This window comes from Rhamphochromis longiceps, linkage group LG2 (assembly GCF_057381845.1).
Source record: "Rhamphochromis longiceps isolate RC_006_pf linkage group LG2, R_longiceps_female_GT1.1, whole genome shotgun sequence".
Classification (NCBI taxonomy): Eukaryota; Metazoa; Chordata; class Actinopteri; order Cichliformes; family Cichlidae; genus Rhamphochromis; species Rhamphochromis longiceps.
Genome location: NC_140558.1, coordinates 2,714,889 through 2,734,762, shown reverse-complemented (window position 1 = coordinate 2,734,762; position 19,874 = coordinate 2,714,889). Strand labels below are relative to the sequence as shown.

The 19,874-nt window shown below is 40.6% G+C and overlaps 1 protein-coding gene across 2 annotated transcripts in view; it reads right to left on the bottom strand.

Annotated features, from left to right (window-relative positions):
• Positions 1–19,874, bottom strand: part of gfra3 (GDNF family receptor alpha 3) — an 81,856-nt gene that overhangs the window by 29,036 nt on the left and 32,946 nt on the right. For both annotated transcript variants that reach the window (XM_085414628.1, XM_085414636.1), the window contains exons 2-3: positions 12,118–12,414; positions 2,900–2,971 (exon numbers count right to left, since the gene is read on the bottom strand). In XM_085414628.1, coding sequence (XP_085270754.1) covers positions 2,900–2,971; positions 12,118–12,414 — 369 coding nt within the window. The remainder of the gene's footprint in view (positions 1–2,899; positions 2,972–12,117; positions 12,415–19,874) is intronic.

Sequence of the window (19,874 nt, the reverse complement as noted above, 5' to 3'; positions counted from 1 at the left end):
TATCTAGATGCTGAAATACCTTAAGCACAACTTCATATCTGAACATATCATATGTGATGAAAACACAATTGCAGGCAGGATCGTGTGGTGGCTTAACTGTCTCTGTGGTATCAGAGACAAAGAAAATGAGAATGGAGCTCATAAAAATTAAAATTGCTTGACAATATTTTGTATTAAACTGCCAGTCAGATTTAATTGCTCATTAAATGAAGGTGCCTGAATCCCAATCTAGATCATTCTGGGTTATTTTAACTCCTGCATATACACAAAATAAATGATAATACCCTATATATATACTCATACCATATAAATAATACTTATTACTTTCCTACATTAAAGTTTTTCTAATTTGATTCAAATGAATGAAGTGGTATCTAAAATTAATAAATAAAAATAAAATTACATTTACAGCTAGAGAACACTATAACATCTGTTATTGGCACGAATCTTGCCTGTGATCCAAAGTTCTTCTATTTTCTGGTAACATTTTTGGTTTGGATACAGGATATGGACTTTTGAATGGGTCGATATCAGCATGCAGCGTAATGCTGCTTGGGAACATTTACAACATTTCAGTCTAACCTGTTGTTTCTCTTTTGCGATGCTCGGTCGCTGCAGAAATTTCTAAGTAGTATGTTGTTTTTATGGAGGAAAACTGGCCCAAAGTTCATTTTTGTGATGAGGGAAATTTAATTTAGCTAGTTCAGATGAGAAATAAATATATTTGGGGGAAATCTGGGGAAAGATTTTGTGAAGTGAGAATGTGAACGACATCAATCATTCAGGAGTAGCGGTTTGGTCTCTTACTGATCTACATGGCAAGTTGAACAATAAAGTTTATCTTAAGCTCTGTCACAAACAAACAGCTTGTATCCACAGGCTGAACTGGAAGAACAACAGAGAGGCTGTACACAAAAGGGGATAAGCAGGTGCTTCAGTGTGTGCAGCTAAACGATGTGTAATGTGTTCTGTGTAAGTTGGTGTGGTTACAACTACTGTAGCAAAATAATTTCCCAAATGTGGGGTAAGTATTACTCATTTGTCATGTATATAAGATTGTCCTATGCTGTAAATTATGGGATACAGTTTTTTTTTTTAAAGGTGTAAAATTAATCACAGTAATTCTTCTCACCGAGTACTAGTACTCTTTAAAAAAATGACCCTCTGAATCTACAGCAGGTAAAATAAGTAGATAAATAACATAATATAGTTAATAATATATTTCTAACGATACTACTGACATGAAATTCTCATCAGATGTCGATAACAAAGTAAATAAAGACCTACACTAACACAAAGAAAACAGAAAAAACAGAAAAATTTCAAGACTGATTGATTTCAAGACCTTCGCAACCTTATCGTTCTAAAATATACTGATGGCATTGGTTATAAAATAATTTCTAAACTAATGAAGCTTCCAGTAAGCATTCTTGGGGCCATAATCCAGATGTGGAAAGAACATAATTTCACCAAAAACCAACCACAACCTGGCGCTCCTAGCAAGATTTCGGACAGAGAGAAAAGAATTATCAGAAGAGTTGTCCAAGATCCAAGGACCACTTGTAGAAAGCTACAGAAAGACTTGGAATCGGCAGGTCCAATAATCTCAAAGAAAACAGGTAAACCTCCAGGGTGTCACCACACAAGACTCACTTTCTGAAAAAAGCATATTGAACCTTTTTTTAAGTTTTAAATTTAACTCTTTGAATGCCATAAAATACACCATATCTGAGGCACTTGCTGGTCAAAAGGCACTTTATAACACCATATGAACAGTGATGTTTAGAAGTAGGTACATCAAAGTGTGGGGCTGTTTTCCACCACCTGACACTTCATATAAGTGAAGGAAAGATGAATGTAAAAATGTACCAAGACATTCTTGATAAAAAATCTGATGCCATCTACCATGAAGATGAAAAATGTGGTTTCAATTGGTTTCAGAGAAAGAAGATAAAGCTCCTAGAATGGCCCAGCCAAACATATGACCTGAATCCAATTCAAAATCTATGGAAAGAACTGAAGAACTGAGGTCATAGAAGGGACCCACCGAACTTTCAGGCTTTGGAGACTGTTAAGGTGGAAGAATGGGCCAAACTCAGACCTGAGCAATGTTTGCACCTAGTTTCCCCATATAAAAGGCGTCTTGAATTGATTACCAATAAAGGCTTTTGTACGGAGTATTAAACAACTCTCCGTAAGCATGTTCATTTCTCACTATAGCACTTCATTTAATTTATGGACCTCTATGGTTTGATTTCTTTGAATGTGTGGATTGGATGGGCTGTTACCAACATCAGATTTCATAGCACCTTTAGAAATATATTTACTTGGAACATGTTCAATACTTATTTTACCCGGAGTAGGCTGGGATTCCTCCCCTGGGAACCTTGAGTATGTTTCTTATCAGTGTTATAGCTACCTATTAGCTTGAGACATTTGACAGTTTATGCTCTTTTGGATATGTCCAAAAGTAATCACCAGTTTTTTTAGGATATGTTTTTCATAACAATAAATGCCTGTTGCATGTCTGTTCCATTCAGATAAGTAGATGCTGGGACATTTCTGGATAAAAGAAAATATGCAGCTGAACAAAGGAAACCGACCTAACACCACTAATGTGAGTGCACACTGAAAACCCTGATGGTGAAAATATTGTTGATGTAAATGGACTTAGAAAAGCAGAGATTAGAAAAAAACAGTAAAAGATCAGTGTCACTACATGATATTGATTGATATATACTTAACAACATCTCTGAGGCTTAGTGAGCCATTGATCTGCTTCACTGCTATAGACATCTATGTCATTAAAAACTCAATGTGCAAGTCCACAAACTCAATGTGGTTAATCGTGAAAAAAAGACTGCACAAGTGACCATGTGCTTATCAGTGTGTGTTTTACCTGCCACTAACGAAGCCATGTGTGTATCCACAAGCATGTCGTCATATGGAGATGTTTCCAGCTCCTCCTCCCCTGGAGACAAAGGAACACACAAACATTAGCAAACCTATCTGTCTGTTTATGATAAGGCAAACATATTTAACCTCCTAGGACCTGGCGTCCACATATGTGGACATCACATTTTTGTTTATTTAGACCCAAATACTCAATTTTGCTCTACAAGGGCCTGATGTCCACTTACGAGGACATTATACTACCACTGTTCTATCAAAATTTTAAACGAATATCCTCATTTGTGGCTCTCATTTTTCTTAGAAACAAAAATTGGGTAAAAATCTGGTAATTCTTTGTTTTTACATTCATCGGGCCCCAATCAGCCCAAATATCAGAGAGAAATTAAAAATGCTGCTGTGGAAGAGTTGGGGTCTTAGGAGGTTAAAAGAAAAACTTAGGTAATGCATGGAAATGATATCGGAATTCCCCACTTATATTCATACATCTGTTTTCATTATTAAAGGTTTTAATTAATTACAGATTGCCGAGGAAAGAAATTGGCTCATGCTTACTGATTGGTTTTAGGTTAACTCTGAGGTTGTTCAGTTTAACTGAAGTGCCACAGTCCTACACCTTTACTTCTAATTCACTTAGAAAAAGTCCTAAGTCAAAAAGAGACCCACTGAACTGGGAACACCAATAACCATGATGTTTATCCAGGGCCAGGTCACAGAAGCAGAAAAACCTAGACTCGCCCTCTCCAGCCACCTTCTCCAGCTCACGCTCATCCATCCAATTCATTATTCTCATGCCAGCTGAGAGATCTGACCGGTTTGTCATGAGTCTACACATGGACTCCTAATGGCAAAGTCTGAAAAGCCAGGGTGTGGGCCACCAGGGCCTCCACCTTTGACTGCTGTCTAACGCACATCACAGCCAACCCCTGTGGCACCTACTGTGAGCCTGCAGGAGGGCAGGCCCATTTTTCCTTTTCAGGCTCGGCCAAAAGAACGAGCCATTGGGCGCTTTCCCACGTACTCCCTCACCAGGCCTGGTTCCAGGATGGAAGCCAGTTTACTCTGTATCAGGCAGCTGGTTGATATTAACAATTGTAGGCCTGATGATAATATGGGGATGAAATAAACATATTTGACACAAACAGAATGGTAACACAAGGCAATGAAAGGCAATATGACATAATGTGGTGTAATGTAATGTACATATAATATGCATTATAATGTTTCATGAGGATGTAGATGGTTCACTTAAGAAATACAAAATGACGGTTTCATATTAAGTAACACTGAAGGGCTTTTTTTAGACTGTTGGTCTCCCTGTTGCAATTGGCTGGGATGTGAGGGGGGAAATGAATAGGAAGGAAGGGAAGAAGAACACAACAGCTTCTGAAGATGTTGACACAATTCGCTTGGTTTAAGAGGGGTAACTTATAACAGAGAGATTAATAACAATTATCAATGTGTGTGAATGTTTGTTAAGTCCAGTGTTGGGGAGTAACGGAATACATGTACCGCCATTACGTATTTAGAATACAAAATATGAGTAACTGTATTCCGTTACAGTTACCGTTTAAAAGGGTGGTATTCAGAATACAGTTACTTTGTTGAAATAAATGGATTACACTGCGGTACTTTCCTGTTTCATTTTGTCGCGGGTCAGGACTGTTTGGGTTTTGTTTGACAGCTACGTTCTGTTGTTCCAGGCGGCAGCGTTACGGTTGCCATGGTTACAGGGCGACGCTCTCTCTCTCTCTCTGCGACTGTGTGTTTCCTGGGTGAGAGAGCGCCTTTTTGTTGTTGTGCTAAGCTAACAGGCAGAATGCTACAAGCATAGCTCTAAAGAATGTAGCATCATGGGCAGTGTAGTCCGTGCTGCAGGGAGAATGGACTGCCATACACGTTATGTGTCTGTGAGCGCGAGGAGGGAGAAAAAGGGGAGTGGAAAGGTACGAGTTGTCATCGAGGAAAAACGGGAGCTGGAAGCATGTAAATATAATAATAACCACTTCAGCCAAGAAGAGAGCCTGACGAGCCCAGTTGTAAGTAAGCTGTTAAGACTCGACTGTACACCGTGTTCGTGTTTTCCTCCGAAAACAATAAGTTCCGTTGGAGCAGCCTTTCAACGCCTCTCTCTCTCTTTCGCAAGAAAAGTTGACCCACACAAATCTCCTTAAAACAAATGCAATGCAAAATGTTGTTCGCTGGATTTACATCCGCAAAGAAGACTATTACAAAGCAATGGTTCTGTCCTGACATTTGTATGGAATCATTCTGGAGACGATGTCTTATCCGTGTTATTGGTTTTGAACATACCACAGCAAAATTAAATAAAGCTCGACCCACAACTGTTGACGCTTGGAAAATCTTCTCATCCAGAGTTATCTCCTGGAAGAGGCAATAATTGGTTTTAACTTTGTGTTTTTGTGTCTTTTCTTTGCTGTCCCTATGCCTTGTTTGCTAATGTTTGTTTTGCTACTGCAGTTTACAGTTATGCTGTATATGTCTGTACCCCCCCCCCCCCCCCCAACCCCGTTTTAAATCAATAAAATGTTGATCACAAAAAAAAAAAAGTTGACCCACACAACAAAGTAAAGCTAGTTTTCGGCTACGAGCCGACAGGGACCCCGCCGTATTAGTCAGAGGTCCCTTTACTACAGTTCGGAGTCGCGGACCTTCAGTAATAGTAATAAATCACACAGCAATAGTACATTCACGTTGTTGTAAAAAGCATGATAATATATTAAGTAATCCAAAGTATTCAGAATACGTTACTCTCATTGAGTAACGTAACGGAATACGTTACAGAATACATTTTGGGGCATGTATTCTGTATTCTGTATTGTGTAATGGAATACATTTTAAAAGTAACCTTCCCAACACTGGTTAAGTCCCACTTCAGAGAACCATACTGCAGTGGAGAACTGTTTCCAGGTGAGACCTAAGCAGCTAGCACAGATTGCTTGTCTGCTCCATGGGCTCAACTATAAAGAACTTTTGGTGGACTGTTACAGAGTTGCAAGCATAGAAGTACACGCTATCATCACGAGGAGGCAAGACATGCGAGTCCTGCCTGATAAAAGCTAATACCCCAGCTGAAAATAACGGGTATCACAACCAGAGATGGGCAGTAACGCGTTACTGTAATCTGATAACTTTATTCAAGTATCGAGTAAAGTAAGGGATTACTATTGCAAAAAAGGTAATTAGATTACTGTTACTTTCCCGTAAGAACGCTACATTACTGCGTTACTAAAACTGTGATTTTTTTGCGAGAATGTCTCATGACAGTGACGTAAGCAAGTGCGACGTTCGTGACAACAGCTGTGTGCAGATCAACAATGGATCATATATCGAGTGCGGAGCGAGTATGAGCGTGCAGCGTTTAAAGCGTGGAAGTACTGACCTTATTTTGAGTTTGATTCCATAAAAAGTGACAAAAACATTAGTGTCCGCTGTGCGTGGGAAGAAAACTTCTTTTTACAGCGAAAAAACCCCTAAACTTCCAAACAAGCACCGAGTAGCTACGACGTGATGGGAAACTCACAGAGAAACTCACGGATTCTTCCACTGACTGCTGCGGCTCACCTGCACCAGGGTAAACCTCCGCCTACCCCGCTCCTGCTTTACAGGTGAAAATAGAGCAACAGGACCGCTGAGTCTTTGACTTTATTTATTTTCTGCTGTGTTTTACTTGCATCTATTTGAAAGACTGAGTGTAAACACAAAAAATATTTTATTTTATGAGCTGGAATGTGCAGAAAATAGGTTTAAATGTTAAACTAATTTCTTCCAGTCAGAGAATATTGCATATAATTTAATATTTGCTTGATGCAAAAAGTTAAAAGATTAAACCTAATAAAACAAGTTTAAAAAAGAGACTTTTCCATTTCCATTTTTCCAAGAATAGGTTAACTTGAGTTCATATGCATGTAAAGGTAGACGAGCGAATACTTTTGGCAATACAGTGTAGTAAGACAGACAAACATCTGACATTTGTATCATAAAACAAACAAAGAGGATAAAAAAATCTAGGATATGTTATTGAAGACAGAAACTTTATTATTTTATTCTAAGAACGTTTATCAAAATACTGTAATTGTTCAGACATTCTGGCAGAGGACATGTGGAGACCAATCCACATGGTTTAATTTTACCAAATTTTACCAAAATGATGTTTTTTATTTTGGTTGAAGAAAAAGAAGAACACAAACAAGAAGAGCCTAAAGAAACACTCTAGAGTCTATAGAGATCATCTGACAGTGAATTAGACTCAATCTCAGAACAAAAGCAGGGATGTCTGGAGAGGGAATTAGGGACAGGTGCCCAGGACAACAATGATTTGATTCAGAGACGTGGTTAACCTCCAGAGAAAACCAACACCTATTGCACTGGTTAACATCCCTGGTTTGGACATCAAGGTCATGAACAGGTATGAATTCCTGGGTGTTCACCTTAACAGTGAACGGCACTGGTCACATGACACCCATGGGCAGTTCACTGTGTCGTAACAAGTCTTCAGTAATGTCTTGCACACCCCAAGAGACTTTGATGGTTGCCTGCTGGGCAAGTGGCAGCACAGAGGGGTAAAGGAAAAGGCTTGTGCTGCTCCTGACTGCGAGAAGAAGATTGGTGCAGAAGGGCAGCTCTGTCTGGCCAGCTCCCAAAACTCTAAATAGCAGATGTGTGGAGGAGGATGTTAGCCGAGCTAACGTGCATTATGGACAACACCTCTAACTCCTGGCACGAGACTGTTAGAGCCACAGTGCTATCGCGTCCTGACAGCATTCAGACTATATGATACATGATAGATGATAGTTCTGTTTATTATTCATTTTTGTGTATTGTGATTGACTATGTGCTTCACATGTATGATCGATTGGTTTTAAAACTTAAGAGCCTTCTAGGATGAAGGTGAAACGTCTCTGAGAAACATACCAGAAGGCAAAATTCTAGAAATGCTTGTCCCCAACAATTTTGGACATATGTCACTGAAAAACTGTCATGGAAATGCAGCTAAAGAAATTGAAATCTGAATTTCCTCATTGGTCACAGTTCACACTCAAAGACATGCCTCTAATGTTCCTGTTGCTGTATCAGCAGACCTGCTTCTAAGCCCTATCACCACAGTATGCTTCTCACCACATTTTGGACCTGGCTCTGGGGCTCACAGACACTTTGCTACCCAGCCAATCATCTGCATCCTGATGCAGACGGGACATCGCCAATCCTTTGCTATTTCGCCTTTTCAGGCGGAAGAGGGCTACTGTCTCTCTGCTTCTCACCCTGGTCAGAACCTGCCTCTTCACCTAAGTCTGAGGACATCAAGGTGCTAATGATGCTGAGTTTTCTGTTTATGAGTCTTCAGTAAGCTTGGTGGTTCGATCCCAGTATGCTCCAGTCTACATGCCAAGTGTCCTTGGGTAAAATACTAACCATGCTACTCTCCAATGCATCCATCAGAGTATGAATGCATGTGAATCTTAGATAGGAACCACTTAGAAACAGCGTACTTTGGACATACTTCAGTCATCCATGGGTGAATGTACAAGTAAAGTGCTTTGAGTGGTCAGAGTAGAAAAGCGCTAAATAAGAACCAGTCCATTTACTTTCCTGAGCAGCAGATATAAAAAGTGAATTTTCAGCCTGTTAATATAAAGACTGGTTCCATCTGTCTTCCTTCTCTCACCCCAACCAATCACAGCAGATGGCCCCGCCCCTCCCTGAGCCTGGTTCTGCCGGAGGTTTCTTCCTGTTAAAAGGGAGTTTTTCCTTCCCACTGTCGCCAAAGTGCTAGGGCTAGTGCTATGGTTGTTGGGCTTTTCTCTGTATGTAGGCTCTACCTTACAATATAAAGCACCTTGAGGCGACTGTTGTTGTGATTTGGCGCTGTATAAATAAAACTAAAATGGAATAATTCCTGTGGCCACAAACACAACAGGTGGTGAAAGATTATATAATATAATGCAATGTGATGTATATAATTTCAAATTAATTATAATATTTTATGAAGACATAGTTTGTTCATTGAGAAATTTGAATATTGTGGAAACTTGAAATGATTTGACATTAACATTGAAGGTAACTGAGGTAAAATTCTTAGTTGGGTTTTTTTGTTTGTGTGTTTGTTTTGAGTGGTCACATCTGCTGACCCTCTACCTACTTTGCTATGGAAGCTCAGAGACTTTGAATGGTTCCTCTACAGGAACTGTGCAAGCCCAAGGAGACTGTGTGCCCTGCTGAGCAGTCAGAGTCACCAGCAAATTTAGTGATGACACCTCAGATGTCTCTTTAGGGTTGACACATATACTAATTGGTGTTCTCATCTTACCCCACATACAACACATCACTCAACATGTGTGGTCTATGCATCCATTATTTTAACGACTATAGAAGCACAACCATGAAAGTCATTTCCCTTCATCATATTACTGCTCTTTAGGTCTTCTTGATGTTTCTTGTACTGAATTGCAAATCATATTGTACACTTAACCTTTTATTGAAATCAGCCAATAACACATCCCTCTGTCATATAAAATCTCATCAATATGGACAAAATAAATGACAAGATATGACCGACAGGATACCACATCCAAAGTGATCATGAGCCCATGTTATTAAAAGCTACTTCTGTCCACTTGTAAAAGCCATTAGCAGAGCTGTAATTGACTAGTGGACCAGGCGCTTGTTCCTGCAAATTATTTAAGCGCATTCCAAAGTACAAGTTCAATCAAAAATGTAATGGCATGTAAAGTGTTTATGTATGTAAATCCTTTTCCAGGCTATATATTTATGGTAATGACATGCTAGAGCAGCCTAGTAGCATAGGGAACTGAAGAGTGTGTAATTACACTAATGCTCCACTGACTAATAGGCCACAGGGGAGGTGGAGTCCGTAGGCTTGTGTTAGCTCACTTACTGATGCACAAATCCCACCAGCATAGAAGATAGACTCCTGTGAGTCTGTGTGTTCAGACTGAGGAGTCTTTAGCAGGGCTTCATTTGTACACAAGACTGGTTTGGGATTATGACAAGTTTGTTGGTTAAAAAAGAGATTCTGTCTTGAATAAAAGGGCTAAAATTAGCAATGACTGAATATAGAGTAGTCGCTAGAAAGTCTTTTTATAACATAAGAAAGTACATCGATGCATATGGTTGCCTGAGTAAAAAAAGAAAAAAAAGTATCAACAGTGTGTCAAAATACTGCTGCTAATGATCTTCTATGTAACCTGTCAGAAACAAGGATGTAGGTGCTGTTATTTGGTTAGTGAGCATAAAATCTTGAGGCATGATGTTGATGAGTAGACTCACACACAGATATATTGAAAACACTGTAATATCTGACAATTATACCTACAATGTAGATTCAATCATTACATACAAAATGTGTAGCGAATGTGATATAATAGTAGCTTCTATATCACATTTACCTTCCACACTGGCATGCCTCCACTATACCTAATATATATGTCATACAAAAATAATAAAGCACAAGCTTTAAATGTACTTGAGACTTTTGAAGTATAAAGATAGCCTTCAAAACAGTACATACTATATTTTATGAATGTGAATGGAAACGTTGCAAACAGTAATGTGCATGCAGAGGCAATTCTCTACTGTGGCAACAAAACAAACCTATATAAATACATGAAAGGCCAGAAAAAAAAATAAAAGCTTTTTCTTGGAAACAGCAGGAAAAGAAACAATAACAAGAAATTCCACAGACAGACCCCGACCGCCAGCGTAGAGACAGATGCCACTGTTCCAGTCCTTCCAGAAATGCAAAGAATATCCAGGTAGCTCATATAGTGGTCAAAGTAATCTCTTAGTAAATGAACTGATGCTTTTATAGCACTTTTCTACTCTCCCAGAGCACTTGTCACGCTTTATACGACATGCCACACTCACACAAGCGCTTTCTTCTATGCTTTAAGGGCTTACTAGCTAACATTCACACACATTCATTTCTGAAGCATTCCGATGGATGCATCAAAGAGCAACTTGGGGTTAATGCCCTCTCCAAGGATCCCTGGCTCCCCCATGCAGACTGGGGGAGTCAGGGATCAAACCACCAACCTTCCAATCAGTAGATGACCTGCTCTACCTCCTGAGCTACAGCCATCCGATTAACTCATCTGAGGGCACTGCTGGGACATTAGTCATGATTCAGGTTGTTCTTTCAACATTACTTAGTGTCACTGATCATCACAGCTGTTACTTTAACAAACTGATAACTGATTTAGACTATATTCACAGACCCATCCATCTATTCGTTTCCACTTGTCCTTATCAGGGTCATGGGGGGGCTGAAGCCTACCCCAGCGGATAATATAGAATCACCAAATAGCCTAACCCCATTAACTGCATGTCTTTGGATTGTAGGAGGAAGGCAGAGTACCAGGAGAGAACCCACATAAACACAGGGAGGACATGTAAAAAGGCCTGGAGTCAAACTCAGGACCATTGCTGTGAGCAACAGTGCTAAACACTACACCACCATGGTGCCCTATATTGAGACATTTAAATTATATATTCAGCCCACTGAATTGTGTTAAATAAGTTACTTTATTCCAGCGTGTCTTGGGTCTGCCCTAGGGCCTCCTCCCAGTGGGACATGCCCGGAAAACCTCACCCAAGAGGAGCCCAGGAGGTATCCTTGTGAGATACCCGAACCACCTCAGCCTGCTCCTTATATTTTTTATTAAATCTAATAAAATTAATTTATTGGATTTGAAAATATATACCTCAAATATGAACCATGAATCATGTCTGAATATATTAACCCTTTATGTTGACTGTTTATCTTATTTATAAAATACATTTAAACTGGTATAATACCAAGTAATTTTAAGTTCCAGGTCTCAGAAAAACCCAAAATATTTGAAAATCTAAAAGGTATTTTTTAAATTATTTAAAATACATTCAGGTCATTAAATTTTAAATTAAGTGGTAATGATTCATCTCATAAATCTTCTCCTCTAAACAGTTAGAACTATAAGTATCACTGTTGGTATCTGCAGTACTGGTCCTGTATTTACTTGCTATTGATACCAAAATACGTAGTGTCACTCAACACTATCAGCTTCAGCTGGATTAGTCAGCATACTGTTAAACTGAAATGACCACACCCCTAATTTTAAACCTTATGCTATCCAAAGAGTTTAGTTGAGCTTTAGATATACACCTCCAACACGATCCAACCACACTGACCTGGCAGCAGACGAACCCTCCAGTATATGCGCAGGCACAGCTCCTCCTTACGGAAACCACGCTGACATTTGCAGGTCAGTAGAGAGGGGTGTTTGGCTAGCAGGGCATCCCGCCTCTCCACGCACTCAGATGCCAACTGTTCTGCCTGCGGGGACACCGCTGCATCTTCTGCACATAGCTCCAAGCCTCGATACAATGCCTCGCACGTGGGTTCAACGGAGCACACACGATGAGCTTCAACACAGTCGATGGTGGGGGCAGGGAAGTTAAAGATGGATGCTGAGGATGGCAACACACCTAGGAAAGCAAAAAAGTTAACATCAGATACACTGCATTACTATGCCGTGACAAGGTCTTAGAGAAAATACTTACAGCGTATACATATAGTGACTTGAATAGCCAGCAAACTATTGCAGCTAAGATAAGATAAGCTAAATGTTAGCTTTACTGTTTGCACTGTTATACACTCAACAAAAATATAAACGCAACACCTTTGTTACTGCTCCCATTCCCCATGGGATGGACGTAGAGACCTAAAATTCATTCCAGATACACAATATAACCATCCCTCCCAAACAGTGGTCACAAATCAGTCCAAATGTGTGGTAGTGGGCACATCTGCTATATTGAGATAATCCATCCCACCTCACAGGTGTGCCACATCAGGATGCTGATCTGACATCATGAGTAGTGCACAGGTGTACCTCAGACTGCCCACAACAAAAGGCCACCCTGGAATGTGCAGTTTTGTCTCACAGCAAAATGCCACAGATGCCACAAGCAATGAGGGAGCGTGCAATTGGCATGCTGACAGCAGGAATGTCAACCAGATCTGTCGCCCGTGCATTGAATGTTCATTTCTCAACCATAAGCCGTCTCCACAGGCGTTTCAGAGAATATGGCAGCACATCCAACCGGCCTCACAACCGCAGACCTCGTGTAACCACACCAGTCCAGGACCTCCACATCCAGCAGGTTCACCTCCAAGATCGTCTGAGACCAGCCACCCAGACAGCTGCTGGAACAATTGGTTTGCACAACCAAACAATTTCTGCACAAACTGTCAGAAACTGTCTCAGGGACGCTCAACTGCATGCCCGTCGTCCTCATCGGGGTCTTGACCTGACTCCAGCTCGTCGCCGTAACAGACTTGTGTGGGCAAATGCTCACATTCGATGGCGTCTGGCACGTTGGAGAGGTATGCGCTTCACGGATGAATCATGGTTCACATTGTTCAGGGCAGATGGCAGCTGAGAATGTCCCAGTTCTTGCATGGCCAGCATACTCACCGGACATGTCACCCATTGAGCATGTTCGGGATGTGCTTGACCGGCGTATACGACAGCGTGTACCAGTTCCCACGAATATCCAACAACCTCGCACAGCCATTGAAGTGGAGTGGACCAACATTCCACAGGCCACAATTGACAATCTGATAGACTCCATGCGACGATGTGTTGCACTGCATGAGGCAAATGGTGGTCACACCAGATACTGACCAGTTCTGGGTCCCCAGACCCCCAATAGCGCAAAAAACTGCACATTCCAGGGTGGCCTTTTGTTGTGGGCAGTCTGAGGTACACCTGTGCACTACTCATGATGTCAGATCAGCATCCTGATGTGGCACACCTGTGAGGTGGGATGGATTATCACAATATAGCAGATGTGCCCACTACCACACATTTGGACTGATTTGTGACCACTGTTTGGGAGGGATGGTTATATTGTGTATCTGGAATGAATTTTAGGTCTCTACGTCCATCCCATGGGGAATGGGAGCAGTAACAAAGGTGTTGCGTTTATATTTTTGTTGAGTGTATGTTTACTCTTTTGTGGAGCACAATTTTTTCTGATAGAGAATAAAATGTTGAGTGGCGCACCACAGCTAATAAGCAACAGCACCTTCTTCTGGACTCAGTCACTGGCTTTCTGCACCCTCATAGGTTCATACTCTCAAGTTAGAACTGTATTTTCCGCACTATAAGGCGTATGCTTTCACTTTCATATTAGTGCATCAGTGCGCCTTATAATCCAGTGCGCCTTGTGTATGAATTCTGGTTGTGCTTACTGCAGTGTTGCCAACTCCTCAGTAAGGAAAATCGCTATTGGCTGTCCTAAAAGTCGCTAGAAGTCGCTAAATGACGTCATTTGCATAATTGGTCATGCTAATCTAATTGTAACCTATGTTGTTGGAGAGAGAAATAACATCGTGGAAGAGACATAAAGTGAGTAAAAAACGTCCTAAATGCATTTAGAATTTATTTAGAACTACAAATTAAATTTCTTTTAGCAATTATTGTTTTTTAATGTCACAATTCCAACCCTGCTCCTTATCTGGGCATGGACCGGTAAAAGTAACCCGAAATTGGCACTCTGGTGGAGTTACTTTGTGTGTGTGTGTTTATAAGTAGTTTTAAACCTCGTGATCCACAAAACAGCACAACAGTAAAAGAAGAACTGACTGCGTTACAGTCAGTGCGGGAGCAGCGGCTTCGCTCATGTGCGATTCATTTGCAGTTCGGACGCATAGGTGTGAACATCTTCTGCCCTGACAGCAGCTGGGGGTGGACTATCCTCCGCCCGTGAGCACTTTGGAACGGGCGAGGTACCCACGGCAGCACCCGCTGCTTGTTGAGAGTAAGAGCGATACCCGCTTTCACGTCAAAAGTCGTCATAAATAAGTCTCCAATAACACCAGAAAAAGTCGCCAGATTTGTCGCTAGTCGCTTTTTAGAAAAAAAGTCGCTAAGGGGGTCTGAAAACTCGCTAAATATAGCGACAAAGTCGCTAAGTTGGCAACACTGGCTTACTGACCTTGAACCAATTTTATGTGGTACACGGTGCTCAAAAATCTGTCAAAAATGTTTTAGTACGACTTTGGTAAGCTACAAAGCCGCATCGCTTCATGGATTGCTGGAGCATTACAGCTACTGTAGTCATGGGTCTTGCTGAGTAATCTGGGTCCTAAACTCCGTTCACCTCAGGTCTCAACATCAAACGAACACTGCAGCATCACTGAGAGTTAAAAACTGTCTAAATTCTTTCATCTTTAATAAAATGATCAGCGTTCCTGCTTTACCAGTTGTAACAATTAAGTTTAACATCCAGGCAACCATGAAGACAGAATTTATTAAATTTAACGGAGTTAGGAGTTAGCAAGAAGTTAGCTCGCTAGCTTCCACCTAAACATGATATAGCATGTTCTGACTGAGAGTTTTCCGAAAAATTCAAACGTACAGCTCTGCTATCACTTCCAACATAAATGACGACAGAAAACTAAACAGCATGACGTTTGTAGGGTTACTGAAGTTGGGCTAGCTGGTATAAAATGATGTCGACGTGATCACTAGCAATGCAGCTATGTTAGCATAACATCAACACAGTGAAGCTGGAGGATGAACGCCAGCTTTTTTCCACTCGATAAAAGTTAACGTGGGGGTTCCCGATGGTTAGGGACAAATGCAATTGTAACCCTAGTAACTGCATGTCTTTGGACTGTGGGAGGAAGCCAGAATACCAGAGATGCAGATAGCCACAGCAAGATGGCAGGGTCGAACTCAGAACCTTCTTACTGTTTGCACCATGCTGCCAGGTAGGAATATTTCAGTTTTGATTATTTCAATATTGAAAAGGCTGACCCTAGCCATTTTTATGCCACTCTCCTCCAAAGTTTTAGAACCCAGGAAACAAAGAAAATATGAATTACTATACAAAAATAAGTATAAAACCTATACACCGCAAAAACTGGAAGCAATTTGGTTATTTTAAGCTGATAGTTGGTCAGTTGTGAAAATTCCGGGTTCCAGTTGCCTAGTTAACCCTTTAACATATATGTTGTACATTAATTCTGCACTAGTATTGGTAGTGATAAAACTTTTACAAATTTAGGACCGGTTGCCAGTCTGGGCTAAGACTCACACTTGCCAGCAATTTAAAATGACCAATTAACCTGACCACATGCATTTCGTTGGACTGTTGGAGGAAGACAGATGTGGTGAGGCGTGGTCGGCAGTGCCGTGTGGACGCACCTGCATGGCATCCGCAATCACGCCTGCAGTGTTAAAAACACGGGGAAGCATTGTGGAAGAATTGTGAAACTGCTATCAAATAAGCGGTTCTATATTAATATGTAACTTGACCTGTTAAGATGTTTTTGATTGAAATAGCTTTTGATTTCAGTAAATATGATCTTCTGATGCTGCAAATTCAACAAATGACCATTTTCAATTCTCTACAACCTATAAAATGTTTTGAAACTCTGTTGTGCGTAATAATTTGGAACAGTGCGTTTTACGATTTTTATTTGTGAAAAACACTGTTATCATTGGGAGGTTTGTTCAGTAACATTTGAATTATACTCTAATGGTTGATGACTCAAAAATTATGCTGACTGTCATTTGAATCGACTATTTAGGAAAATCAGAGGAAAATATCACTTACATAATAATTTGGAACTTGGTGTATGTTCCCTCTGTCACCATGTCAGCTATGTCATAGTGTTTCTGATGTCTCTGAGTCTGTGTCTGTGCGTACATGTCGTATTTCCTGTTTCACTTTGACAGTCTTGTGCGCTTGGTCAGTGTATCTAGTTTTGCCTTCCCTCATCTCATTATGTTTGATTTGTCCCAGCTGTGTTTCCTGCTGTTCCCCATGCTCCCGTGATCCTTGTTGCATCGTGCTATGTTTTCTCCTCTCATGTTCCTGAAAATATTCTAGCTCCTGGTCCTGGTTGGTTTCCTTCCTCAAGTTTCTTAGTCTCCAGGTTCCAGTGCCCAGTTTAGTTTCTAGTTTTTGGTTTGTTTTTTATATTAATGTTGTTGCAACATTTGAGGCTTTTATTTCTGAGTTGACTGCTTTTCTGGGTGCTCCACGTGGGTAAAGAAAATTCTGCATAATAATTTTGGCTTTGGAATGCAGTCTAAAAGTGAACTAGCACAAATTCTGTCTGCTGTGCTTTAACATCTAAGACAAACCACACCACAGTCAAACTGAAAGCGTGCTGAGAAGAATTCTCTGTGTGGTTGTTTGGTCTGCATTTGTGTAATAGGCATGATGCCAGTTGTCATGGACTAAGCACACAGTGACAATTTCACTCATCTGACTTTTAATAACTAAAGAATAGATTTTTCTGTCATTGCAACATTCCACCCCCTCTTTTGTTTTCTTACCTACTTGAAGAAGTGTACAATAAATGTAGGTAGGAATGGATGCTCTCCAAAGTCAGTCTTTCCTTTATGTATTATTTTCAAATTGCTCTTAAATTCTGTTGAATCCAAAGTTTTTCCAGAAAGAAATTGTTGCTTTCTGAAGTAAGATTGCTTCAATTTGCAATAGCAAAAAAAATAAAATAAACAAAAACAAAAACCTTGATGATCCACTGCTAAAATCCAATAACTGACACACGGGAAGTGCGACCCTCTGCCATCCTATAATGATGGCAGAAATGTCATATGGGGAGGTGGACGGGGGAATGCAGAGATAGAAAAAGGGAGAGATGGCAGTGCAGAGAGCAAAGGATGTAGAAGATTGTGAGCGAGCATACCAGTGTGAACCTTGATGGGTTGGACACGTGCACAGCATGAAGCACAATCAGCAGCACCACAGGCACACGCGCATGCATGGGAGAACACAATATTGTATAACCACAGGGGAGGGTTTACAACACACACACTCATGCACACATACCTTTGAGTAAGAATATTGTGGTTGGGACAGCATAAACAGCCGTAATGAGAGACTTATCACATACACAGTACTTTTTTCAGTAATTAGTAATCTAACACATTACTATCTAATTCTAATTACTTTCTATCGTTACAATGCCGTTACCGTTACTAACAAGAAAATGCGATGCAGATGCGTTACTATTTTTCAACACACATACGATTGAAGCTGTCTTCAGCTTACTGGGAGCCAGAGGGCAAAACAATTGCACAAGTGCTGCTGATTGGCTGAGGAAGAAATAAGTAATCATGGCAAACCAATCACATGACCAATTTAAAGTGACATAGCAAAAATGACTACGGGAAGAAACTGTGTTGTCTAAAGAAAGCCCTCAAAAGCAAAAACAAAAGCCAATAAACCCTTTCCTATTGGTGGAAAAATGTACCGTGTTGACCAATCAAAAAAAAAACGACATGGCAACATGGCATTGGTTGTTCAGGAAGATTTTTTTTTTATTCTTTTGTTGAGGGAAGTTTTAGGAAGGGTGGCAGCAAGAGACAGAGCGAGAGAGGGAGGGAGTTTTGAGATGTGAGAGATTTGTGACGTTTAGCGTGTTTGGAGTGTGTAGTTAATGTTTTGTCTTGTGTAGTTAGTGTGTAGTGTTGTGGATAGTTTTGTGTTGTGTGTCAGAACAATGAGGTAACTGCTGCAATCGCTGCCAAAAAGCCACCATAAGCAGACAGCAGTGTAAACGGATAAACATTTTTTAAAGTAACGCAATAGTTACTTTTCGTAGTAATTAGTAACTTGTATAATATTGTAACTCAGTTACTAACTCAATTACTTGAAGAAGTAGCTAGTAACTATAACTAATTACTTGCCCAACACTGACAACTTTTAAGACCTGCTGACTCAGTGGAGGTTAAACACTGTCTGACGGGGGGCGTTTACTGTATTTACAACTTAGAAAATCAGTTTGGCTCAGATTAAAGTTAAGTCTCATAACTGCTGTTAGACGTTTAAACTGAACCATTTGCTGTTCTTTATTATTTGGTGTTCATATGTGTTGGATTTTTTTTTTAACGGAATTGAATTTTGAATCAAAACTAGCATTAACAATCTTTTTTATACAAGGAGGAAAGAGAAGTGTTGGGATTTATGTTTATCTATAAAACTAATGTCTCATAAATAGAATAACATATTTGTGTTTTATTTTTTACTGCACACAGTGAATTGTAGAGAGTTTGGAAGTAGACTGCTACCCTAATAGTAACAGACACCAGACCCCTCACAGGAACGGAGCCTCGATCATAAAGCTTCTCTTACAGAATGCAAGCTCCGTCTTTACACTGGACGACAAGAGATGGTTGCCATGGTAATGGAGACGCTTAGAAAGCTGCAGAAGAGGAAACCTGACCCGACATCACACCTAAGGCCACTCTAAACTGTTCTGACCAATCATATTAATACCACTTTTTGTGACATGCAATAAAAGAGTGTTTACTTCCTGGGTGCGGCAGCCTTTTGTCTCTGAGCCAGAGAGAGAAGGTCCATGGTGCCATGTAAAACTAATTTGAAATTCCAACTGTTTGGATAATAAATTGTGAAAACTTATAACTGGAGCATATTTGCCTTCTCTCTCATAAAAAGCCCTACAGAAGGTGCATTTCCACTGGGAGGAGCAGCGTCTGAACCAGCATGCTCCAGCCTGTCCAGAAATGATTACATCATCTGGTTCTTAATATTTATTCAACTGTATTCTAAGCACAAGCTGACTGTTAGAATTTTCAGAGTTCACAAAAATAAAAATAAAAAACAACCATCCATCTTCTTCCGCTCATCCGGGGCATGGTCACGGGGGCAGCAGCCTAAGCAGAGAAGCCCAGACCTCCCTCTCCCCAGCCATCTCCTCCAGCTTGTCCAGAGGAACACCGAGGCGTTCCCAGACACGCCGAGAAATATAATCTCTCCAACGTGTCCTGGGTCTGCCCCGAGGCCTCCTCCCGGTGGGACACACCTTACCCGGGACACGCCCAGGACCACATCAACTGGCTCCTTTCGATGTGGAGGAGCAGCGGCTCTACCCTGAGCCC